Raw genomic sequence first — 26,386 nt, forward strand, 5'->3', positions numbered from 1 at the left:
CTGGCTTGGTTCACTATACTTAAACATACTCCAAAGCTTCAATCTCCTCTGCACTTCATAGGCCTCTTCCAGTCACCCATCTCTCTCTCTCTCTCACACATACACACAAGCTCTGTCTCTCTCTCGATCTTGTGTGTCATTTACAGTCTACTGTTGACATTGCTGTGCACTGTTACTTTCCTCAATGTCATGTTGAACGCCTCCTTTATAGCCTGAATATCAGACTGCAACAGACCACCTAAATTAGATATGTCGTGACACAAGCTTTTAATGGCTGTTGTTGTTATTATGCTGTCAAAATTGTACTTCACACTGGATGAGACTTTTAAAAGACCACCTAACCCTAATTGACACTACTTAGCCAAACTGAGTTGAACCAAGCTGAGCTGTACTGGGCTAACCTGGTTATGCATCCACCATAGTTGCTGAGACAGTGCTGCAAAGGACAATGTGAGAGGAAAATATCCAAACCAGCACAAGTATAGTTCAGGTCGGCCCTGTAGTGTGTAAAGCCTATACAGTTCATAGCTCAGGCTACAGGGTATAATAGCCCTACTCTCGTGTTTGTATCGCAGTCATAAGGGGTATACCTTATTGGGACTGTATTGTTAGAGCAAGGCCAAGTAGGCCTATTTCTGAGACTATTTTGAGTGCAACCCTTATGTCAAATCCAAGTGTAGCAATGTTCGTAACACAGAGGCGGACTTTGGTAGTGATAAGGGAAATCAACCCGTTTATTATTGAATATTATTATTATCTTTCTTCTCCTCGGCGACTTTCCAGTCGTCTTCTCGATACCCTCGTCGCTGCTCTCCCGGCCTCCTACTGAAAGCAGAGGCACACACATCTTAAACCATTCGTTAGCGAGGCTTCATTCGCAACAGGTGTGCGACAAAGCCTCGCTCTCGCACCATGGCCACGGTCCTGTAGCACCCTCTACAGGACGAACGCTGCATGTCCCCCCACACCAAGTCATTGCCCATATCATTATGTTCAGCCTCTTATTCAGTCTTCATTTAACTTTTTTTTTAATTTTTATTTTACCAGTTTTATACGAGTCACAATGAGACCAGAGTCTCTCTTTCAAGGCAGCCCTGCAATACAAACACATTGAATACAAACAAAAAAATAAACTAAAGTATCATTGATAATGTAACAGACACTTAGTAATGACGTGTCTGACAACAACCAAAAACAAACACAAGATACAATTTCATACAAAACATTTTTTACATTACATTTATGGCATTTAGCATACGCCTTTATCCAAAGCGACGTACAACAAATACATTTGTTTCAGTAAGTGAATCATCTATCCAACAGTCATCATAAGACAAAATAATCAATGCTCCCGCCAGGGGCCATTGGCAGTCGGAATGCCAGTAGGCTAGTGTTTTTTTTTCTTTTTCCTCAATATATATTTTATTAGCAGGAGAGAACTTGTACAGGGGGGGTAACAGGGGATAAGAGGTCACGGGTTAGGGTTAGTATAGGGGGGGTAGTGAGGGTGAAGCGGTCTTTAGGAGGGACTGTTAAGATGTAGCTTGAAGAGATGGGTTTTCAATATACGGCGGAAGATCGGAAGTGACTCTGCAGTCCTGACCGTTGTGGGAAGCTCATTCCACCAGCAGGGCGCCAGGACAGTGAAAAGCCACGACCGAGTAGCGCGGCCACTACATCCAGGTAGAGGCGGCGGTGTCAGGCGGGCAGCCGAGGTGGAGGAGTGGAGTGATCTTGCAGGGGTTTGGGGGCTTGCTTGCAAGTGGGGGGGTGGGCTGTTCCCTTTGCCGCCCGGTAGGCAAGCACCAGGGTCTTGAATTTGATGCGAGCTGCTACCGGGAGCCAGTGGAGGGTGCGGAGGAGGGGCGTGACATGGGAGAATTTGGGGAGATTGAACACCAGACAAGCGGCAGCGTTTTGGATAAGCTGCAGAGGCCTGATGGAGGAGCCGGGGAGTCCAGCCAAGAGTGCATTGCAGTAGTCAAGGCGAGAGATTACAAGTGCTTGGACCAAAATTTTTGCTGCTTCTCTGGTGAGGAATGGATGTATCCTTCTGATGTTGTAGAGGAAGAATTTACAGGAGCGTGCTGTCGCTGTGATGTTCGCCACACAGCATAAGAGGTTGTCAAGGATCACCCCAATGTTCTTGGCTGTATGGGAGGTCACAGTAGAGTTTTCTACTGTGATGGAGAAGTCTTGGAGAGGGCAGGCTTTCCCTGGGAGGAAGAGCAGCTCAGTCTTGTCAAGGTTGGGCTTTAGGTGGTGGGCTGACATCCAAGCAGAAATGTCTGCAAGACATGCCGAGACACGTGTTGTCACCTGTGAGTCAGAAGGGGGGAAGGAGAGAAAAAGTTGAGTGTCATCTGCGTAGGTGTGGTAGGAGAAACCATATGAAGAAATTACAGAGCCGAGAGATTTGGTATAGAGAGAACAGTAAAGGCCCAAGGACAGAGCCCTGGGGGACACCAGTGGTGAGGGGTCGTGGAGAGGACAGCGATCCTCTCCACGTCACCTGGTAGGAGCGATCGGCCAGGTAGGATGCAAACCAGGAGAGTGCAGAGCCAGAGATGCCCAATTCTGAGAGGGTGGAGAGAAGGATTGGGTGGTTTACTGTGTCAAATGCAGCAGACAGGTCCAGAAGAATGAGAACAGAGGAGAGGGAGGAAGCTTGAGCGGAGTGGAGAGCCTCCGTGACAGCGAGGAGAGCAGTTTCAGTAGAGTGTCCAGCTTTAAAGCCGGATTGGTGAGGGTCAAGGATGTTGTTTTGAAGGAGATAGTTAGACAGTTGGTTAGAGACAGCATGTTCAAGGGTTTTAGATAAGAAGGAGAGAAGGGATACCGGTCTGTAGTTCTGGACAGCAGACGGGTCAAGAGTTGGTTTCTTGAGAAGAGGCTTGACTTTGGCTGTCTTGAAGGCAGCTGGGACAGATCCTGTGGATAGAGAGGAATTGATTAAGGTGGTAAGGAACGGAAGGAGGTCTTTGGAGATGGATTGGAGAAAGGGGGAGGGGATAGGATCGAGGGGGCAGGTGGTTGCCCGCTTGAATGTGACCAGCTTTAGAACATCCTCAGGGGAGAGGGGGGAGAAATCTGCTAAACCAGGGACTGGGAGTTGCGCAGTGGGTTTGGGAGGAGAGGTAGCATTGTTGGTGAGAGGTAGAGGGAAGGAGCTGCTAATGTCATCAACCTTCTTTTCAAAGTAGGTGACAAAGTCATCAGCAGACAGAGAGGAGGGAGGAGGAGGGTTGAGGAGTGAGGAAAATGTGGAAAAAAGGTTCCTTGGGTCAGAGACAGAGGATTGAATTTTGGAATGGTAATATAAGGCTTTAGCAGCTGATGCAGATGAGGTGTAGTTGAGGAGGAGAGAGAGATAAGAGTCTAGATCATCAGGAATGCCAGATTTTCTCCATTTCCTCTCAGCTGCCCAGAGCCCTATTCTACAAGCTTGCAGGGTTTCAGACAGCCAGGGAGCACGAGGAGCGGATGGTGCCGGCCTTGAGATCTGTGGACAGAGAGAGTCGAAGGATGAGGAAAGAGAGGACAGGAGGGTGGAGGAAGCTGCATCAGTGGATAGAAGAGAGAAGGATTCAACAGAGGGTAGGGCAGATAAGACAGAGGAAGAAAGAGTGGAAAGTGAGAGGGTGCGCAGGCCGCGACGAGAGGACACAGTGTGGGTAGAGGCTGGTTGGGAGGGTGAGCATTTGAGAGGGAGGGAGAAGGATACAAAATGATGGTCCGAAACTGGAAGAGGGGTAACAGTGAGGTTTGAGGTATGGGAGGATCTAGTGAAGACAAGGTCAAGCTGATTGCCCACCTTATGAGTGGGAGGAGAGTGGGACAGGGTAAGGCCGAAGGAGGATAGAAGGTCAAGCGTTCCAGACGAGTGAAGCTTCTCCGACTGGATGTTGAAGTCTCCCAGTAGTGTGAGCGGTGTGCCGTCCTCAGGGAATGAGCTGAGAAGGACATCCATCTCATCTAAGAAGTGTCCAAGCTGACCTGGAGGGCGATAGATAACAACAATGTGAAGTTTGACAGGGGAGGTGATAGAAACAGCATGGAATTCAAAGGATGATATGGACAGGTGTGACAGGGGAAGGACATTATGTGACCACTTAGGCGAGATGAGGAGTCCTGTTCCTCCTCCTCGACCAGAGAGTCTAGGGGAGTGAGAAAAGGAGTAGGCATCAGAGAGGGCTGCTGGGGTAGCTGTGTTAACAACAATAAACGATGTTTGGTCTCAGTTGAGAGTTTTAATGCATATACAAAGTTTCAACAATTCTGCTTACGGAGGAGAGGACCGTCCTTAACTCCATAGGTCGTCATAGGTCTAGGGGTAAACATATCTTGCACCTGTTTGCTGATAAAGAAGCTGGGAAAGAAGCGTAGGCATTGTGAGCTACTATCTCAAACCTCAGCCTGCAGTTAGGAGTGTTCCAAGGTCACATAACATGTTTGATACAAGAGAAGGAGCAGTCAGTTTTGGTTCTTCCTCAGTCACATAATTAAAAATAACAAAGTACATTGGGTCACAGAGAGGTCATACATTTCATATATGACTTAAGCAAAATAGTACAAATATACACCGGTGTAATCCATGTCTCTGTGAGAGCAAGGAAGTGGAGAGACATGAAGCAGGCATAGGCTGAGACAGCCTCTGCTTTCCGGACCGCCGATTGGCAGTTCCAAAGTCCTCCCATGACGGTGAGTCAGTTGAGCATGGTGGGTAGATTAGGTTGGAAGGGTTGCGAGTGGAGGTGTAGCGTTGATGTGTCCTCCTAATGGAGAAAATAACAGGAATGGGGAGAAAGCACATTGTGATTTTTTGCCGATATAGAGGGAGAGGGTTAGTGGGAAAAGTATAAACAATACACTCGGGGTAATAAAGAAATTATCAAGATAGAATAAAAATACTTAGTAGTATGGCCTTCCTCGATGGACTCCACATACAGACTCCTATGTCTTCGTGTCAGGAGGCTGTCGCTCTGCGCTCGTTACAAAATAAATGCAGATTCTGTGATTGCTGATGGCTACCAGGGTGGCATCCCCTCCCACCTGGCGATCAGTTAACGACCAGACAGGCTTCACCACTCACTCAATCCCAAATGTATTAGTCGTGGTCCAGGGTGAGCAGGAGTTAAATAGTGTTTAGGCCCTCCCACTGGAGATTGACAGCACTTCACAGCTAATTTACTTCAAACAGATGGCTTTCAATAGAAACTACTTAAGGCAGGATAGCCAAACAAAACAACTCTTAATAGCACTCTGATTAGAGAGGCAGGATAGCCACTGAAAAAACAAACAACTCCTAATAGCACTGACTACAAACAAGATCAAACTGACTTACTCAGGCTGGAGAACAGGCTTCAGGCAGGATAGCCACTGAAAAAACAAACAACTCCTAATAGCACACTGACTAGAAACAAGATTAAGCTAATTTACTCAGACTGGAGAACAGGCTTCACCACTCACTCAATCCCAAATGAACATGAACACTCTTCTTACCTAAAATGCCCAAGCGGTACTAGAGTGTCTGGTTTTAGTATCTCTTTATCTCACTTTGTGTTGCATTGTCCATCTGCCACTGTGTGGCTGTGCACTTTCCCCACATATCTTTCTTTCTTTCTGGAGAATGGCAACTATAGTTGTGCGCATGCGCATTGGTTGCACAGTGGAAGCCATGTTGAAGTTACAGTGGAGGCTGGCTGTGATTTTCTGACGCTGTGTGTTTTTAGGTTAGTTTTCTTCGATTTTTAGCGTCGGTGTCGCTCAGCATACCATTTTGGAAACCATACATCGGAGTTCAAATGATGAATTCCAGTGTCGACCTATCCAGGCGGAATCCGCAGGAGGATTTCGAGCTTATTCAGCGGATAGGAAGCGGCACTTACGGAGATGTCTACAAGGTAACTGCAGCAACAGTGGCAATAGCGCAGTCATCCACTTTTATAACAACATTGTAACAAAACAACAACATAAACGCAATGGCACACAGGAGAGTCGCAAGTATTTACAGTAATGCATGGATCTCTTGCTGAAGTAGTGGTCAATTGTTGCTCTTGTCTGGAGCCGTGGAAGACAGCTGGCCACTATTACATATCGCCTATGCCCCACTCATCAGATAATCCCACTGTTGTTCTGTTATGATACAGAACAGAATGTCGCAGTCCACTGTCACCCTTGTTCAGTTTTGGCGTTGTTACAGTGTTGCGTCTCTGTTTGTAACTGTGTCGTGTTTATGTTATGGTAGAATGTCCCCGAAGGATTCACTCTAGTTCCACACAGTACACAAGGCCGAGCGCTAAACATCTGTGTTCTCTGAGCTCCAATAGTGAAACTCCGCCCATCTACTTCCGGTGAATGGACATTTATGTAAATGTGGATTTCTTCCAAATAAGAGCACCCAAGTTGAACTTCATTTTGCATTTAAACATGGTAAATAGGGGTCCAGGAACCACCAAAAATATGCTAATCATCTTAACAAATATATCAATCATAACCATATAATATTTGGTTATTTAGTATTGCCCAAGAAGGGTTTGTAATTGTTCTTATACCCTAATTATTATTATGAAATGGTATTGCCCCAGAATAATGGGCTGTACAGAAGTATTTTTCAAATATTTCAATCCATCTTTGGTACCACTCTACTCTGGAACACTTCTAGAAAGCATATCAGGTGAGTTTGAATCTAAAGCAATGTCATTGCAAATGTTGCTGGCTATTTACTCCAGCCATACGTCTCAGAGTACCCAATCTCCACTGTGTAGGACACATATAATTCACTCTGGTTCCACACAGCACACACGGCCTAGCGCTAAACATCTGTGTTCTCTGAGCTCCAATAATGGAACTCTGTCACCCTACTTCTGATCAGTGTAAATGTATGTAAATGAGAATTTCTTCTAAATAAGAGTGCCCAAGTTAAACTTTATTTAGCATTTAAACATGGTAAATAGGGATCAAGGAACCACAAACAATATGCAAATTATTTTAACAAATATATTTCAATCATCACCATATAATATTTGGTATAGTATTGCCCAAGAAGGGTTTGTAATTGTTCTTATATCCTAATTATCCAGATGAAATAGTATTGCCCCAGAATAATTCAAGATTCAAAGTGTTTATTATCATATGCACAGTAGAAAACATGTTTCCCTGTTCCCATATATACTAAACAAAATGTACAAGATAACAAAATTTAAGGCAGCATGTGATAATAAAAAAGCAACAATAATAATAATAAAACAATGCAAATGTAAACAGTGCAATTATGCATGTACAAACTGAAAATTTGTCGGGTTCAGTATGAGGTAGGTCAGTCGGGTTCAGTATGAGGTAGTACAGTTATATGAGGTAGTCCATGATTATAATCTCCTATGCGTTGTTTAGGAGCCTGATGGCAGTGGGAAAGAAGGAGTTCTTTAGTCTGGTGGTCCTGCATTTAACACTTCTGTACCCCCGGCCTGAGGGTAGAAGTGTGAACAGTCCGTGCTGGGGGTGGGTGGGGTCCTTGAGGATGGAGGCGGCTCTCCTGTGGACTCTGCGGTGGTAGATGCTCTGCAGAGAGGGCAGTGGAGTCCTGGTGATTTTCTCAGCGGTCTTCACCACTCTCTGCAGGCGTCTGCGGTCCATAGCAGTAGTGCTGCCGTACCACACAGTTAGGATGCTCTCAACAATGCAGCTGTAGAAGTTGCTGAGGATCTTGGGCGACATGCCAAACTTCCTCAGCCTCCTCAGAAAGTACAGCCGCTGTTGGGCCTTCTTAACCAGCTGTGTGGTGTTAAGTGTCCAGGTGAGGTCCTCGCTGATGTGGACGCCCAGGTATTTGAAGCTGTTCACCCTCTCTACTTCGAGTTCCCGGATGTACAGTGGCCGATGAGGTCCCCTCTTCTTCCTCATGTCCACTATCATCTCCTTGGTCTTGTCCGTATTGAGGGTGAGGTTGTTGTCCTCACACCATGCTACCAGACTGGCCACCTCCCTCCTGTAAGCCGCTTCGTCCCCGCCAGTGATGCATCCTATCACTGCGGTGTTGTCCGCAAACTTTAGGATGATGTTGTCCTTGTGGGAGGCGACACAGTAGTGGGTGAACAGGGTGTAGAGGATGGGGCTGAGGACGCATCCCTGTAGAGTGCCAACATTTGTAATAATGCTGGCTGAAGTCCTATTACCAATCCTGACAGACTGGGGCCTGCCAGTCAAAAAGTCTAGGAGCCAGTCACAGAGGGTGGGGTGCAGGCCAAGTGTGGACATTTTGTGGATGAGTCTGTGGGGGATGACCGTATTAAAAGCGGAGCTGTAGTTTACAAAGAGCGTCCTGATGTAGGAGTCTTTGTTTTCCAGGTGGGAGAGGGAATACTGGAGGACAGCAGCGATAGCATCTGAGGTGGACCTGTTGGGCCGGTAGGCATACTGCAGGGGGTCTAGGGTGTCCGGTATGCTGCTCTTAATGTGTGCCAGTACCACTCTCTCAAAACACTTCATGATGATTGGAGTGAGTGCTACTGGCCTGTAATCATTCAGGCAGGCAGGTTGGCTCTTCTTGGGAAGGGGGACGATGGTTGTAGTCTTGAAGCAGGAGGGAACAGTGTTGTGAGTGAGGGAAAGGTTGAAGATGGAGGTGAGAACATCAGCCAGCTCGTTGGCACATGCTCTGAGAGCCCGCCCAGGGATGTTGTCTGGTCTTGCTGCCTTGCGGGGGTTGATCTTCCTCAGGGCTTTGTTTACCTGGCCTGATGAGATGGTTAGTGGAGGGGAGGGGGGTCGGGTGGTCCCGGTGTGTGTGCCTCCTCTCTGTGCTGTGGCTGGAGGTCTCAAAGCGGGTGTAGAAGATATTTAGGTCATCCGGCAGGCTGTCTGTGGAGCTGATGGTGTTGGTGGTGGTCCTGTAGTCTGTGATGTGCTGCAGGCCTTGCCACATCCGCCCGGAGTCAGCAGTACAATAGAAGCCGTCCAGCTTCTCTCTGTACTGCCTCTTGGCCGCTGTAATGGCTTTTTTCAGTCCATACTTCGCAGCTTTGTACTCCGTCTCATTGCCTGATCTAAATGCAAGAGAGCGAGCACGCAGCATGTGGCGTACCTGACTGTTTATCCAGGGCTTCTGGTTGGGGAACTTCCTGACTTGTATGGTGGGCACGATGTTGTCGACACAAGTGCTAATGTACCCAGTCACATACTCAGCATAGTCCTGTATGCTGACAGAAGAGTCCTCCAGCGTGGCTGCAGCTTTAAACACATCCCAGTCTGTCCGAGCAAAACAGTCCTGCAGGGTGCTCTCAGTCTCTGGGGTCCAGAGTTTGACTTGTTTAGTGACAGGGTTTATCTGTTTCAGTCTTTGTCTGTAGGCTGGATACAGGAACAACGAGATGTGGTCCGAGTGTCCAAAGTGGGGGCGGGGTGCAGCCTTGTATGCACTGCGTATACTACTGTAAACATGATCCAGTGTGTTCTTCTCACGGGTGCACATAACTATTTTTCAAAGATTTCAATTAATCTCTGGTACCACTCTACTCAGCAACACTTCTACAATATGGATCAGATGAGTTTGAGTCTAAAGCGATGTCTTAGCAAATGTTGATGATTCTTTACTCCAGCCACATACCTCAAAGTGCCCTATCTGCACTGCGTAGGACACATATAATGGACTATGTGTCCTATGCGGTGAAGATAGGCCACTTTGAGCTGTATGGCCGGAGTGAAGAGCCATCAACATTCGCTTTAGACTCAAACTCACCTGATCTGCATTCTAGAAGTGTTGCAGAGTAGAGTGGTACCAGAGATGAATTGAAATCTTTGAAAAATAGTTTTGTACATTATTATATAATTATAATTAAATATAATTATACACTCACCGGCCATTGACTGTGGAGGCCATTGGAGTACAGTGAACTTATTGTCATGTTCAAGAAACCAGTTTGAGATGATTTGAGCTTTGTGACATGGCGTGTTATCCTGCTGGAAGTAGCCATCAGAAGATGGGTACACTGTGGTCATAAAGGGATGGACATGGTCAGCAACAATACTCAGGTAGGCTGTGGCGTTTAAACAATGCTCAATTGGTACTAAGGGGCCCAAAGTGTGCCAAGAAAATATCCCCCACACCATTACACCACCACCACCAGCCTGAACCGTTGATACAAGGCAGGATGGATCCATGTTGTTTACACCAAATTCTGACTCTACCATCTGAATGTCGCAGCAGAAGTCAAGACTCATCAGACCAGGCAACGTTTTTCCAATCTTCTATTGTCCAATTTTGGTGAGCCTGTGCGAATTGTAGCCTCAGTTTCCTGTTCTTAGCTGACAGGAGTGGCACCCGGTGTGGTCTTCTGCTGCTGTAGCCCATCTGCTTCAAGGTTCGACGTGTTGTGCGTTCAGAGATGGTCTTCTGCATACCTTGGTTGTAACAAGTGGTTATTTGAGTTGCTGTTGCCTTTCTATCATCTCGAACCAGTCTGGCCATTCTCCTCTGACCTCTGGCATCAACAAGGCATTTTCTCCCAGAGAACTGCCGCTCACTGGATATTTTCTCTTTTTCTGACCATTGTCTGTAAACCCTAGAGATGGTTGTGTGTGAAAATCCCAGTAGATCAGCAGTTTCTGAAATACTCAGACCAGCCCGTCTGGCACCAACAACCAGGCCACGTTCAAAGTCACTTAAATCACCTTTCTTCCCCATTATGATGCTCTTCAGCAGGTTGTCTTGACCATGTCTACATGCTTAAATGCATTGAGTTGCTGCCATGTGATTGGCTGATTAGATATTTGCGTTAACGAGCAGTTGAACAGGTGTACCTAATAAAGTGGCCGGTGAGTGTAATTTCATTATCGTTATAAGAGCATTCCCCGCTAGGGTTGGGGGGTATAACAGTAATACGGTATCCCATGGGATTTGAAAATGCCCACGTTGTGCTTTTCAATACCGTCATAAAATGTCTGCTCCATTATCTATCAAACTGCCAAATTAAGCCCTGTTTGTCAATTCACAATGTGTAACAGCGCTGCCAGCGTGGTCGGAGAAAGAATTACAATATTTCACCTTCAGTAGTGTAACTTTTCGGGTGTTGCATGTGACCTCTTCCCACTAAGGTCAGAGAAGGAGAAAAATTATTAATGACCTGGTCCCGAAAAAAAAATGCCACTGCTGCTGTCTTGGCACCATTTCGGGTTCCGACCCGACGATAAAGGAGAGCCTGCAGATTTGGATGAGGTTATTTGCAAGATTTATATGAAAAAGATGACCGCCAGAGATGGGAACACTAATGGGAACTAATCTACACTCGCAGCTCAAACTGAAACGAAAAAAGCTGCTTTGAACAGCTGCACGGATGGGATATCTGTATGTATCAAGTGCTGCTGTCGGGTTCAGACAGCTATTTACTGACAACGGATATGTGGTCGTTAGTTAACATGACGCCATACATGTCGTTAACTGTCCACTTTGTCACTCCTGACTGGAAACTACAGTCGAAATGTGTACAGACTAGAAGCAACCGACAGAGCGGGCCCTCAGAGTCTGCCGTGCCATTACCGCCGCCTTCTCTCACAGCTGGCCCTGAAAGAGAGAGAGCTCAAAAAGAAGCAAGCGGAATTAGGACTCCAAGAGCATCGTCTCATAATGGTAACTAAATCAATATTTTTGATAAATGATAGCCTATAGGCTATATGACACAGAACATGAGACAAGTTATACGAATGCAGTGTGTTCTTATTAAGTTATCATGTTAAGCTATACAACTGTTCAGTTTAGTTTGTCAAGCTGTGATCGGGATGTAAAGTTTAAATGATTGCTGAGGCTAAATGCCATACGGTATAGCAGTCACCACACAAATAATTCAGTTTTTTGATTCAATGTTGATTAAATATATGGAGCAAAGACGGCTCCCGCCAGCCCCCCGTGACGGTAACATTTAAGGACGGTATAAAGGTGTGAAAATGTATACCACCCAACCCTATTCCCCGCACTGAAATGTATTATCATAATTTGGACGGAGGGCCTGGGAGTTCTTTCCCAGGAAGATGCGTCTTTAATTGTAGGCTATTTGTACTGTACATTATGGTTTGTCATTTATAAAAAATGAATTTATCACCGGTGCGGTTCACCAATTACCACAGCAATAGCAAATTAAAAGATTTGTAATTAACACAATGATAGTTAAATAAGATAATAAATTACAACAACTCAGTAATGTATGGATTAGGTGCATTATTCTTACCGTGTCTTTCCAAATTTCCACCCAAGTTTCCGCAGATGTTTTCTGACGGTATCTATGTGTACTATGTGCCATCAGACCTCTGCAGCTCATCCATAACGCTGCCGCCCGTCTGGTGTTCAATCTCCCCAAATTCTTCCATGTCACCCCCCTCCTTCGCATCCTTCACTGGCTCGCATCAGATTCAAGACCCTGGTGCTCACCTACCGGGCGGCAAAGGGAACAGCCCGTCCCTACTTGCAAGCAATGGTCAGCCCCCAAACCCCTGCCCGATCACTCCGCTCTTCCACTTCGGCTGGCTGCCTGGCACCGCCGCCTCTACGTGGATGCAGCAGCCGCACTACCCGGTCACGACTTTTCACTGTCCTGGCGCCCCGCTGGTGGAACGAGCTTCCCACTGCTGTCATGACTGCAGAGTCACTACCTATTTTCCGCCGTCGACTGAAGACCCATCTCTTCAGGCTACATCTTGACTGTCCCTCCAAAAGACCTCTTCATCCCCACTACCCCCCTGTACAGTTTCTCTACTGTAAATAAAAAATAATAAAAATCATTTTTAAAAAAGTAATTCTTCCTTCTTCTGGCATCATAACATTCAAGGTGGTGCCTCATACTGCCACGGTGTGTTGGTGCGCACTACTTTGTTTGTTTTTAGTCTTTAATTCCGTTAATTGTGATTCCACTAAGTTTATTTTCACGAGGGACGAGATGCTTAACATCAGGGACTCAACACCATCTGATTTATGTCCCAACTTTCTCCCCTCATCTTTCTCGCCTCATCTGTGGATTTACTGGACATTCTGGTCAAAGGTGCTCTGGCCCTTGGCCAGGGCTTTAGTGCGCTTCAGGGAGAGAGGATTACACTCGCCTCTACCGGGAATACTCCTCTCAAATGTCCGAATTGCGTCTTCTTATCAGGACAAATAGAGACTTTTCCCTCTCTTCTGTTTTGTGTTTCATGGAATTGTGGCTGATGGAATCTACACCGGACTCCGCTGTACAGCTGCCCGGCTTTCAGCTGTTACGGGCGGATCGCGACCCGATTTCTACTTACAAGGCGAAAGGAGGAGGGAGCTGTTTCTATATAAATCAACGCTGGTGCAACAACGTGAAAGTGATTTTGCAAACTTGTTCATTTTTCATCCCCTGCAGACCGTTTTACTCTCCACGTGAATTCACTTTTTTTTATATTGGCTGGAGTTTACTGACGTGAAAGTGGCTCAACGTCAACTTGCCGACCAAATATTAGGAGTGGAGAGAAGGAGAGTGAACACGTATTCCCCAGTTATTGTCCTTGGGGACTTTAACAAGGGCAACTTAACTCACAAACTCCCTAAATATAAACAGTTAATCAAATGCCCGACCAGGGAGGAGAAGATTTTGGATCACTGTTACAGCACCATCAGCAGAGCTTATCACGCAGTTCCCCGTGCGGCTCTGGGACTATCTGACCACACCCTTATTCATCTGATCCCGGCATACAGGCAGAAACTAAAACTTTCTAAACCTGCTGTGCGGACATCTAAGAATTGGAGCAGCAGAGAAGCAGTGGAGGAGCTGCGTGACTGCCTTGGCACCACAGACCGGGACATTTTTAAGATTGCTTCCAACAGCCTGGACGAATACACAGAGTCTGTGACGTCATACATCAGCTTCTGTGAGGACAGATGTATTCCAACACGCACCAGGGTGAGTTACAACAATGACAAGCCCTGGTTCACAGCAAGACTCAAACAGCTTTGTTTGGAGAAGGAGAGGGCTGTCAGGAGTGGCGACAAGGAAAGGTTTAGACTGGCTAAGTACACGTTTGGCAAGGAGATTAAGGAGGCCAGACGACAGTACTCAAAGAAGCTAGAACAGTTTGCAGCCAACGACTCCTCGTCAGTCTGGAAAGGCCTTCGAGTGATCACAGCCTGCAAAACCAAATCCCCCCACTCTGTGGATGACCTCAGACTTGCAAATGACCTGAATAACTTCTTGTGGGGGGACATGCAGCGTTCGGCCTGTAGAGGGAGCTACAGGACCGTGGCCAGGGTTATGTCGGCGAGGCTCCGTTGCACACCTGTTGCAAATGAAGCCTTGTTGACTAAATGGTTTAAGATGTGTGTGCCTCTGTTTGGCAGAAAAACGGCGACTGGAAAGTCGCCGAGTGTTTTGAGGAGGCTGGAAAGCCAACAAACGAACTATTACTGACTTTATGAATAAACGGGACCTTTCCCTCACCGACACGCTGCGTCTGCCTCTCTGTATACACGGACATTGTTACATTGGTGCCCAACCTGGGACACAGAGAGGCAGAACGCTGCATGTCCCCCCACACTTCTCCTTCTCCTTCACCTCATCATGTGTGACTCCCCAGTTAACATTGTGGAGTCATTCAGATTCCTGGGGACAATAATTTCAAAGGACCTCAGGTGGGCGGAGAACATCACCTCCACCATCAAGAAGGCCCAGCAGAGGATGTTCTTCCTGCGGCAGCTGAAGAAATTCAACATGCCGCAGAAAGTGATGGTCGAGTTCTACACGGCCATCATTGAGTCCATCCTCAGCTCATCAATCACCGTCTGGTTCGCTGCCTCCACTGCCAAGGACAAAGGCAGATTGCAGCGGATCATTCGGTCAGCCGAGAAGGTCATCGGCTGCAACCTGCGATCTCTCCTGGACCTGTTCCACTCCAGGACCAGTAAGAGAGCAGGAAAGATCATCGCTGATCCTTCCCATCCTGGTCACAACCTCTTCCAGAGACTTCCAAAAGGTTCCGGTCAATCAAGACTAAAACCTCGTTTTAGTGGGGCTCACAACCAAGCCCCCTGCCTCTCACTGACTCTGGGACTTCCACCCCCCCCAACCCTGTCACACACACAATGCACTGACAGTGTAATTTATAATTATATAAAATTATTCTAATTTATAGTGTACATGCCCCACAACCATTTCACAGCCTCTAGCCTCATTGCCATTTAATCTCACACAGCCTACAAGATGTATTGTTCTGCTGCTCTTTTTTGTAAATTTGTTATTGCTATTTTGTTTATATTTTGCTATTTTGTACATTTCTTGTCAATATTTGCAATTTGTTTTTTATGTCCATGCACCAACCTCACCAAGTCAATTTCCTGTATGTGCAAATATACTTGGCCAAATAAAAGAATCCTGATTCTGATTCTGATTGTGACTGCGATTGCCCCCCTGGTTCTAGCATATATTTGTATTTCTTATGATGACTGATGTATAGATGATTCACTTACTTTAGAGAATTGTACTTGTTGTAAGTCGCTTTGGATAAAGGCGTCTGATAAATGTCTGAAATGTAAATGTACTGTAATGTAATTTCTGGTCTCGAGCAGACCCTTAATGGCTTTTGTAGACTGCTCACCATCCTCCTCCAAGTAGAAATCGATGGCTTCAATGATATCGCTAGGACAAAAGAAGAAACAAAACACCATGAATATAATAACATATGGTGAATGCTCTCTCTCATGCATTTATCGTGTATGTGTGGGGGGACATGCAGCGTTCGGCCTGTAGAGGGAGCTACAGGACCGTGGCCAGGGTTACAGAAGCGAGGCTGGTTGCGCACCTGTTGCGAAGGAGTGCCTGGCCATCAAGTGGGCGGTCGGCGCCCTCCGCTACTACCTGCTGGGTCGCGCTTTCACCCTCTACTCCGACCATGCTCCCCTCCAGTGGCTCCACCGCATGAAGGATGTGAACGCGAGGATCACCCGGTGGTATCTCGCGTTGCAGCCCTTCAACTTTTCGGTCGTGCACAGACCGGGGGCGCAGATGGTCGTGGCAGACTTCCTCTCCCATGCAGGGGGGGGGGAGTAGGTTGTCGGCCGTCGTGTCCCCGGCCTGTGTCGGGCGGTGGGGGTATGTGGGGGGGACATGCAGCGTTCGGCCTGTAGAGGGAGCTACAGGACCGTGGCCAGGGTTACGGAAGCGAGGCTGGTTGTGCACCTGTTGCGAATGAAGCCTCGCTAACGAAAGGGTTTAAGATGTGTGTGCCTCTGCTTTCAAGGGGGAACGGGAACTGAAAAGTTGCCGAGTGTTTTGGAGGGCTGGAAAGCCAGAGACTAAGAACTTCATGAATAAACGGGACCATTCCCTCATCACACCACTGCGTCCGCCTCTGTGTACAAAGGAACTTGTTACAGTATGCAATAGAGAATTTTCCTGGGCATTTGCTTTCGTTGCAAAACCGGGGTCTGACGGCAATGGTTTCGGATCGTGTTCCCCGATACAAGAACTCCTGATGATGACAGGGTGGTTGCAATCTCGTGGACAGTCTTGACATTAGAGGTGGGGCGGTATAAATTTTGTCATACCTTTTAAACCGTTATCAAATGTTACCGGGGTATACGCTATTACTGAAATTTAAAGAAAAACAAAAAAACCTTTATAATAACGTTGCGTGGGGCTGGCGGGAGCTGTCTTTGCTCCATATATTTAATATACATTGAAAAACGTAATTATATATGTGGTGACTGCTGGTACTGCATAACATTTAGCCTAAACAATCATTTAAACTTTACATCCCGATCACAGCTTGACAAACTAAACTAAAAAGTTGGATAGCATAATATGATAGCTTAATAAGAAGCATCACACACTGCATTCGTAATAATATAACTTGTCTCATGTTCTGTGTCATATAGCCTGTAGGCTATCATTTGTCTATAAAATATTTATTTAGTTATGAGACTGCTCTGGGACCGGTCTGTCCGTTGCCTCTGGTCCTGCACTGCGTTTGTCACCGCCAGATTGAGGTTGTGGCCAAAACAATTGAGCCATGGCCAATTCAGGGCCCTGATGGCGGCTGCAATGTTAGCAGCATTGTCAGTCATTGTGAGTTTGTGCCGTGCGGAGTGCATCGACGATGTTGTCCACCGTGTGGTTTTCTGGAAAAAAGCTAGTCTGTAGGCATTTTTACTGTAGTTTCCAGTCAGGTGTGACAAAATGGATGGTTAACGACATGTATGGCGTCATGTTAACTGACGACCACATATCCGTTGTCAGTGAATAGCTGTTTGAACCCAACAGCAGCACTTGATACAGATATCCCATCTGTGCAGCTGTTAATGGGTGTTTCAGTTTGAGGTGCCAGTGTAGATTAGTTCCCATCTCTGGCCGTCTTTTTCATGCAAATCTTGCAAATAACCTCATCCACATCTGCAGGCCCTCCGAAATGCTGCCATACAGCGCTCGTCATCTTTTTTTTTTTTTTTTTCTCCTTCTCTTGTTAGTTTCCACTCCTGAAATTATTGTAATACTTTCTCCGACCATGCTGGCAGCGGCGCTGTTACACATTGTGAATTGAGAAACAGCACTTAATGCGGCAGTTTATGACGGTATTGAAAGGCCTTTTCAAATCCCGCAGGATACCGTATAACGGTTATATCGCCCAACCCTACTTTCCATCCCTCCTCATAATCTTGATCGCCTCACTCATTGCAGAAGAGATCTTCGTCATGATTCTGTGATCTGTCTAAAGAGGCTAGGGGGTCTACTAGGCCGTGAAGTTGTTAATATGGCCACCTGCTCACCCCGGCCCCGAGCCTACAAAGAAAACTTCAATGAAGATATCCGCTTTCTACAGGAACAGGACCCCTTCTCCCTCCACGATGAAGGTAGAGTAGCCTAATAAAAAAGATGACTTCCCTTTTCTATTTAAAAAAGCTAATCTGCTAGACACTGCAAAGCAGGCCTGTAGCCTCGTAATTTAATGTTTCCCTTGTCTTCACAGACACGTAGGCCTACTCTTGCTCCTCCTGCTCCAGCTGAGACTGCAACAATGGTCAAACAAAATGTATGTGTTGTTTATTGTCTTTCTTAATTTATTTGTTTTGACTCTAGTTTTATTTGGACTGTGTGTATGCCTAATGTAGATTACTAACCATGAAACAATATTTCACAGTGCACTGCACAACCTACAACACCACCGGTAAGGACTGCACCACATAAAAAGTGCATGGTGGCAAAGAAAGCAGTAAGTTGCCCATTGGTTGAATTGTGCTTATCATGAAGTTGTGTGAAAAGGTGATGCCAAATATGACCCTTGTTGGCTTATGGTTAAAAAAAGCCCCATGACTAACAGTTTTTGTTCCATTCATTTACAGGGAACTCCAATCAAAAAACGTGAGGCGGAGGTCGTCTGCTTCCTACCTGCAGCTGAGGGCTGACCATGCCACACTCTTAATTCAAATGGAAAGCTAGGTGAAAGCACTCAAAGAGATGAATGCATGGCTGGATAAGGTGATGAGCTTACTGCTTACCACAGCGCGTCCTGCCAGTCCCAGCCGCAGAGAGGAGCTGCCACCAACACTGCCTGCCAGCCCCAGAGAGTAGCTTCCCCCAACACCCCCTCTCAGCGACAGACTTAGAGAGGAGCTGCCGCCAACCCCCCCACCTAGAGGCGCATATCGAAGCTGGCTCACTCTTGTGAACAATCACCCCAACATCACCGTTGTTGATGTTTCACCAGAGACCGACAATCGCATATACAGGCTGTGCGCCGGCCTTCCAGACTGTTATGGCTACCTGCTGTTCCGCAAGTCCATAACCGAAGAGCGGTACAGAGAGTGGGTGACCAACACCAACTGGGATGGTTCACAGTGCAAGTGGGGCTTGCCTGTCAATCTCAGGGACTTTGTCATGGACACAACAGCACAAAAGTTTCCAACCATGACCGATGCGCTCACTGAGGGCCCAACCTCCCGGGCTGTCCTTGTAGTGTACACTACAAATGACATTGCACTGTATGCCTTATGTACGACCTTAAATAAACGCTTTTCTGCATTTTTATTTCTGCATCAGTTTCATTGTTCATTCACTCATGCTTTTGTTTGTTAATGGGGAATTATTATGAATGCCAAATACGCTACAATTCGCTCACCTCCCCCCACTAATTCTATTCAAATGTATTTGAGCAGAGTGAGCAGGCCTACCACTCTGTATTTGATAACTGTTAATATTTGGAATGTCTCCTATGGCCGTAGCCATTGATTCGATTCAAATGTATTTAATATTGCTGGATGTTGTTGGATTCGAAGTTTTTCACTCGCACTAAGCACTATGTTATTTTCCTGTCAAAAGTCACCAGAATTGCTTGTTTAACAGGTGTCAGGCTAGATTTTCGCATCTTCTGTCATTGTCGGAATCGGGAAAAATAGCCAAAATGCGAGTTGTTCACCTTACTCCATCTCCATCTCGCATTACGCTGCTCTCTCTCACTATATGCGATAATTTTGTGTGGTGGTGTGCATTGATATAGGCACCTGCTAGATTGTAGCACATGATTGGGTGAGTTGGGACATACTTACAAATATATGCAACGTTCTCATGATCAGAGCTGTTTATAGACCTTGTGTCATTTACCTGAGACCCGATCATTTCATGATTTTCACTCACACTAACCACTACGTTATTCTCCCATCAAAACCAGAATTGCTTCTTTAACAAGTGATATGCAAAACAGCCGCCCCCACTTCACCCCCCTCACAACATTTTAGGCAGCCCCCCCCCTCGCAAAATATACTTCCTACATCCCTGGACAGTAGACAACTACAAATGACTCGTTGGATACGGGCAGTAAAACAGTGAAAATATAATTTGTTGCTGTGTGTATATAGCCTACTGCTGAAATGCGCAGAATCAACTGAAAACATTATATCGCTATGAGTTAATAATCTCGAATTTTGCAGACAAACATATTCCATGTCTGACATAATTTTATGAAGTGTCCATGAAGGCATGATTTGTTCTAAATTTAGGGGACATCATTTCAAATTTCTCTGAGACAATAATTTGTCCTTTTCCAAATTTCCAAACAACAACTCATAAGCTACTCTTGAACATGCTCAACGATGCCTCCTGGTGGTTGTTTTGCTGAAGTCAATGAAATTCGAAACTTCGGTCTACTGTGTACAACGGTTTGATCAGAACAAGCATCGTGATTGGCCGAGAGGCGTTCAAAGCCGTGTTTTATTCCCAGATAAAGTAACAGCTATGACACGTTTGACCTGTTTACCATACGTTGCAGTAATGTCCATGCGTGACAGTGGCGGCTGGTGCCGTTCAAGATTAGGGCGGACAATTTTTTTTGTTGAGCATGGCCTTATTTCTATTACAGCATATTGGATGACTGTCATTCATATTCCATTCATCCAGCTCACTTTACATATCCACCCCGGGCATGATACTTGAATTTCAACACCCTATAACCATCATGAGGTTTATAACGTGGGTGCACAGGAGGAGAGTTACAACGTGACAGTGACGTCTTGCCTGCATCTAGCTGACCTGATCACGATGGTGTCTGTCAACATGAGGACCAAAGAGACATCAATGAAGGTCAAGGAAGCCATTATGAGGCTGAAATGTCAGAAAAATCATTCAGAAACATAGCCAAAACCTAGACTTACAAAGATCAACAGTTTGTAATATAATTAAAAAAAGAAAGCACTGGTGAGCACTGGTGAGGGGAATATGTTTTACAAATGGTTGTACCTTCTTAATGGTGAAACCAATCTGAAAAAAAGAATAAGGGGACTGTGTGCTATGTCTGATAGGTGCCTTGTCGATTACAGTCAAACAGAGCCATGTGCGCCGTTGTGCTCAACTCTGAATTCTGCCACATAAAAGATAGGGGAGGACGTCCATTCCCTAAATCCCAACATTTTGACTCGGTGTGGGAACTTCAAGGCCTTTTCAATTGACAGTAATACATCTCACGCATATTTTTCAATGTTCTCCATAGAGGCTGTCTCACTTATTAGGAGGTTTATGGCATGAGCATGAAGATCCTCTCACGCTTTCGTGAGATCCTTATGTAAATGCTTGTTGCCATCTCGCACCTGGGCAAGATTCTTGTCTTGGTGTCTGTTAAGCAGATACACAATGACATGGAAAATACACTTTTTCTCTGACTTGCTTTTATGAATGCCAATTGTTTCCATCATCAATCATTTAATTCTTAGATGAGTTTGCTGTAAGACCATTCTTGTCTTTTTTGCTCAACTTCAGCAATGTGTTTTTAACAGTTACTGAAGCCCACAACTCAAACAATTCATGCACTTCTTTTCTCCTTGCCATTATGTTAGTTAAACGTGGTGAGTGATTACCTGAAATGATCAAAGCACGGTTTCTACGGTGGGCGGGTTTACAATTACCAAAGATATATCCTGATAATAGGCCTAGTTTAGGTAACACTTTACATTAAGGTCACATTTGTAAAGGGTTTATAATTAGTTAATAAATCACTTAAAACCAGTTATTATTAAATCATAAACCATTTACAAACAATTATAAGTCATTAGTTTAGATTGATCGATATTTACTTGGAACTTGCCAAATAGGGAGCTTGCAATCAGGTGGCAGTTATTAATTATTAGTTATTAGTTATTATAAATGCACTTAAATTCTTCAAAACGCTGATGTGAAATAATGCAACATTATTTGCAATTGTTGCATCGTGGTTGCACAGTTGGGAAATTGTATTTGCTACTTTTTAGACTGGATTTGTGTAATTGTAGGTGTAATTGCTCTTAATTAATGTACTCTATCTATCATGACTTCCCTCATCAGATATGGTCGAAACTGAGATCCTCCAGTTATTGATTCATTTCTGGTAAGACCTCATTGGACAACAGCAATAGCAATAGCTGTTCTCCAAGCCTCTCTGGGTATACTTTTATAATAATTTTAAACATTTTGAAAATGTATTAATTAACAACAACAATAATATTTCATGATAATTGTTTAATACTGTAATAATATGGCTCTATAAAATGTCTCTATAGTCCAATGAGTGCCCAATGTTGTCTAAATGGTACAATGGTATCATGAAAGACATCAGAGAGAGAATCATAGTCTGAAGCAATGATGGTCAAGGTCTGTAAATTTGGATTTAATGGCTGCTACTGGGACACAATTTACAGGTCACTCTCTCTGTTACAGCAGATTATCTGGTTACAATTCAGCATGACTAGTATTTAAACTGTTTATAGGGCAGTACTCTTATTTTGAAGAGAAAAATAACATCACGAACCAGGAAGTGGGTTTGACATCCAAACGACGTGTGCAAGCTTTCTCGTGTTGCTGTCTTTACTCACTATTTGGTCAAAACTATCAAATGATATATAACATTTACAAACGATCGGTAGGCTATCGAAAAAAACAAAGAAAGATGTAAATCACATAGCGCTAGCAACTTACAAGGCGTTTTGATACTGTCATGACTGGCTAAGGTAGCTAACCTAGCTAGCGCCACACCAGTGTGGCTTTGTCGAAAGCTTGAAACAACTTGTAGTTTAAACACTGATAGTACACAGTTTGCGTGCTGTGTGGGGCCACTGGTGTTGCTCACTATCTAGCAAAAACCAATGCCAAATAGCTAGTTAGCCAGTATCGCCTGTAGCAAGCCTCTAAGTTAATGCCAATGTGAAACCTTTCAAACTGTTTATTAACTTATCTATTTTCATTGGGTTATGTTTTGTTAAGTGACTGCCATCTCCGTCATTACTATAGTATAGACAAGCATGAATAAACAATTGATTTAAACAACTGCTTATTATGAATCATGCAATGTTGGATCACTTTACTTGATGTCCCCTATAAACATTCATTATTGTTCATAATTGCTTATGAATGGTAAGGCTACTTCACTTGGAGTGCCTTATTTTAGATGTTATACTGTAGGTGCGCATTAATTATGCTTAGTAAATTGAGTTACAAATATTTGTAACTCAATAATTAATGTTAGAAACTCATTCATAAATGGTAAATGGTGTTACACTTTACATTAAGGTAACATTTCATCAGTTAGAAATATTGGTAACCCATTAATAAATGTTGGTAAGTCATTCATAATCAACGGTGTTCCACGTTACATTAAGGTGACATTTTATCAGTTACAAATGTTGATAACTCATTAATTAATGTTGGTAACTAATTCATAAATGGTTAACGGTGTGACATTTCATCAGTTATACCTCTTATATCGTCAGAGGTTTTCTCCATAAGTACACAGGTTAGAAGAGTACTCACATGAGCTCAGAGCACAAATAACATCTGTGAACCTGCACGATGGACATGTTTAAATGAGGAACGTGTTGACAAGGACATCAGGATTTCAAGGGCCATGGTTAAAAAAAAAACATGGTGACAGCTATACTGTACTTTGGGACATCTTCACATTGTACTGTATGTAAAGATGTGTTGAATCGGTTGGTGCCAGACAAATCATCCCCACAATTCAGGAAATAACTGCAACCACTGTGCAACCATTGCAAATAATTTTGCATGATTTCACATCAGGATTAGTTTTTAAAGCATTTATAATTGCATTTATGAAGCATTAATAACTGGCTCCTGGCTGCAAGCTCCCTATTTGTGAATATCGAACAATCTAAACTAATGAGTTATAACTGTTTGTAAATAATATGGTTTATAATTGAATAATAAACCATATTATTTACAAACAGTTATAACTCATTAGTTTAGATTGTTTAGAAGTGATTTATTAACTAATTATAAAGCCTTTACAAATGTGACCTTAGTGTAAAGTGTTACCCTAGTTTATAATGAGATTCATGCAGAGTTATCCTTACACACAATGTGATTATAATACCTGTGCAATGGACCAATACAACAAAATACATGTATCATTTAAAAGCAATTTTAACATCGCGTTTCTGTTCATCCAAAACTGTAGGGCCTTATAGGTTGGCAGTTACAATATCAAGGGTTGGCAAAGAAATGTGGCTATGTATTGTTAATAACAAATCATATCTTAATATTAATAATATGACTCCCAAGTACTTTAATTAACACTATATGTAGAGAATTGTTGAGTTTGGGTTGATTAGGGCAATAATGCTCAAGTGAGAATAAGTCAAATGTGGCTTTAATAACACTGTAAACGTATACAACGTATTACAAGGTAAATACACTCACCGGCCACTTTATTAGGTACACCTTGCTAGTACTGGGTTGGACCCCTTTTGTAGCCCATCTGCTTCAAGGTTCGACGTGTTGTGCGTTCAGAGATGGTCTTCTGCATACCTTGGTTGTAACGAGTGGTTATTTTCACCCAGAGAACTTCCGCTCACTGGATATTTTCTCTTTTTCAGACCATTCTCTGTAAATTCTCTGATGGTTGTGCGTGAAAATCCCAGTAGATCAGCAGTTTCTGAAATACTCAGACCAGCCCGTCTGGCACCAACAACCATGCCACGTTCAAAGTCACTGAAATCACCTTTCTTCCCCATTCTGATGCTTGGTTTGAACTTCAGCAGGTCGTCTTGACCATGTCTACGTGCCTAAAATGCATTGAGTTGCTGCCATGTGATTGGCTGATTAGATATTTGCGTTACCGAGCAGTTGAACAAGTGTACCTAATAAAGTGGCTGGTGAGTGTACATCATGGAGAAATGTTACATTCTACCCTCATGGTAAAGGATAGATAGAGAGGGAGAGACAGAGGGAGAGAGAACAAAGACAGACCACGTGGTCTGTTTACTCTGTTCACAGACAACAGCTAGGACCACAGACCAAGACAAAAGAGAAAGAATACAGTGCCCTCCATAAGTATTGGAAAGAGGAAGCATTTTTGTCTTCTTTTAGCTCTACTCCACACTCCAACAGTTTCAATTACTATAGGGTCAAAGTAGAGATTCTCAGCTTTAATTCATTATTTTTTTCCAGATTGAATTCACCATTTAGAAAGTACAACCTTTTTTAAACATACTCCCCCTATTTCAGGGCTCCAAAAGTATTGGAAAAAATCATATAATGTGTCACGCCTGAGGTTGCTGTCTGGTGACTCTGGTGCCCTCCTCTGGCGGTACGGGGCCAGTGCCCTCCCAATCTATCAGTATTCGTTTCACCTGTGTAGTCTCCCATTTGTTATATATAGCCTGTGTGTTCCCCATGTCTTTGTCGGAGATTCTCCCTGTATGTCCGTGAGTACCCTGTCTGCCCGTCTGTTTAGTGATTCTAGTTGTTTACCCCGTTGCCCTAGTTCGAGTTTAGTATTTCTTTAGTTCTAGTTATTCCACTTGTTAAGTGCGTACTTCTGTTAACGGAGCTTGGTTTTCTCCACCTTTATTTTTACCCTTTTTCCCCAGTATTTGTTTGTGTGCCGTGCCCCAGTTTTCTGATTAAAACATTCTTTGATTTTTACTTTACGCTGTCCGTCTGAGTATCTCTCCGCACTTGGGTCCACTGCACGATCATTGCAAACAGAATCTCCGACCAACATGGACCCAGCGGAGATACTCAGACTGCGTGAAAAGTTTGCGACCCAGCACAAAGTACTGGCCCAACACGAGCAGGGAATGCAGCAGGTGGCCGAGAGCCTCCAACGCTTGACCATCATGGTTCGTTCCATGTCGGAGGCTCGGGAGACCGCCGCTGTACCTGCACCAACACCACCTGCTCCAGCTCCCCAGACCACAGCACGGGAGCCGCGCCTACCACCGCCTGAACGCTACGACGGACGTCCGGAGGGCTGCAGAGAATTCCTCACCCAATGTTCCCTGGTGTTCAGTCTGTAGCCCTCATCCTTTCCCACGGAGCACTCCAGAGTGGCGTACATCATCACCCTGTTGACGGCCCGGGCTCTGTCTTGGGCTATGGCCGAGTGGGAGCATCAGACGCCGGCATGCTCGGACATCGCTCTGTTTACCCGGGAGATACGCAAGATATTCAACATCTCCCGGGTGGCGTCGGGGCATGACGCCGGTCGTTGTCTCACGGCCTGTCGGCAGGGTGAGCGCTCCGTGGCGGACTACGCCGTAGAGTTCAGGACCCTGGCAAGGGAGGCAGGTTGGGAGGAGAGCGCTCTGGTCGTACTCTACGCCCAGGGACTCTCGGAGGTGATGAAGGACGATCTCGCCTTCCGAGAGCTCCCTGAGCAACTGGACGACCTCGTCGACCTCTCAATACACCGTCGCCGACAACCGTCGCCGGGAGAGGACAAGGGAGCGAAGGTTGACCCTCTGTGCCTCCCTACCCAGAACCCTTTCCCCGTCCTCCTATGGAGGTCCCTCAGGAGGAGCCCATGCAGTTGGGGGCGCAGCGCACCTTTCGAAGGCGGAGAGACAGCTCTGCCTGAGCGAGGGGCGCTGCCTGTACTGCGGCCGGTCGGGTCACCGCTGCGCCGCATGCCCGGA

General features: G+C 45.1%; 2 protein-coding genes and 1 long non-coding RNA gene across 3 annotated transcripts in view; 2 read left to right on the forward strand and 1 right to left on the reverse strand.

Moving 5' to 3' along the window:
• Positions 1-805: 805 nt before the first annotated feature.
• Positions 806-4,978, reverse strand: LOC310823864 (uncharacterized protein). The gene is made up of 7 exons (XM_083696748.1): positions 4,912-4,978; positions 4,584-4,775; positions 4,287-4,369; positions 4,110-4,157; positions 3,815-3,996; positions 2,840-2,931; positions 806-2,319 (listed from the first exon to the last, which is right to left on the reverse strand). Exons 2-7 carry the CDS (start codon positions 4,637-4,639, stop codon positions 2,316-2,318), a joined length of 465 nt encoding a protein of 154 aa, XP_083552874.1. The 5' UTR covers positions 4,640-4,775; positions 4,912-4,978; the 3' UTR covers positions 806-2,315.
• A 392-nt stretch (positions 4,979-5,370) lies between these two features.
• The window catches only part of LOC310823865 (mitogen-activated protein kinase kinase kinase kinase 3-like), a 122,644-nt gene continuing 101,628 nt past the window's right edge, over positions 5,371-26,386 (forward strand). Inside the window, exon 1 of the mRNA XM_083696749.1 lies at positions 5,371-5,903. Coding sequence (XP_083552875.1) covers positions 5,805-5,903 — 99 coding nt within the window. The 5' untranslated portion in view covers positions 5,371-5,804. The remainder of the gene's footprint in view (positions 5,904-26,386) is intronic.
• Positions 18,046-19,016, forward strand: LOC310823867. The gene is made up of 2 exons (XR_014554982.1): positions 18,046-18,201; positions 18,332-19,016. It is a non-coding gene; the product is annotated as an uncharacterized lncRNA (long non-coding RNA).

The sequence above is a fragment of the Argentina silus genome, assembly GCF_951799395.1.
Source record: "Argentina silus genome assembly, chromosome: Y".
NCBI lineage: Eukaryota > Metazoa > Chordata > Actinopteri > Argentiniformes > Argentinidae > Argentina > Argentina silus.

Bases quoted from the DNA above. Each gene is read 5' to 3' on its own strand.
- LOC310823864 (XM_083696748.1), bottom strand. From the start codon at position 4,639: ATGCCTGCTTCATGTCTCTCCACTTCCTTGCTCTCACAGAGACATGGA. The intron at 4,158-4,286 runs GTAAGCAGAATT...TCACTCCCCTAG, and splicing joins TAAGGACGGTCCTCTCCTCC to ACTCTCTGGTCGAGGAGGAG. The intron at 3,997-4,109 runs GTCACATAATGT...ATCGCCCTCCAG, and splicing joins CTCCTCATCTCGCCTAAGTG to GTCAGCTTGGACACTTCTTA.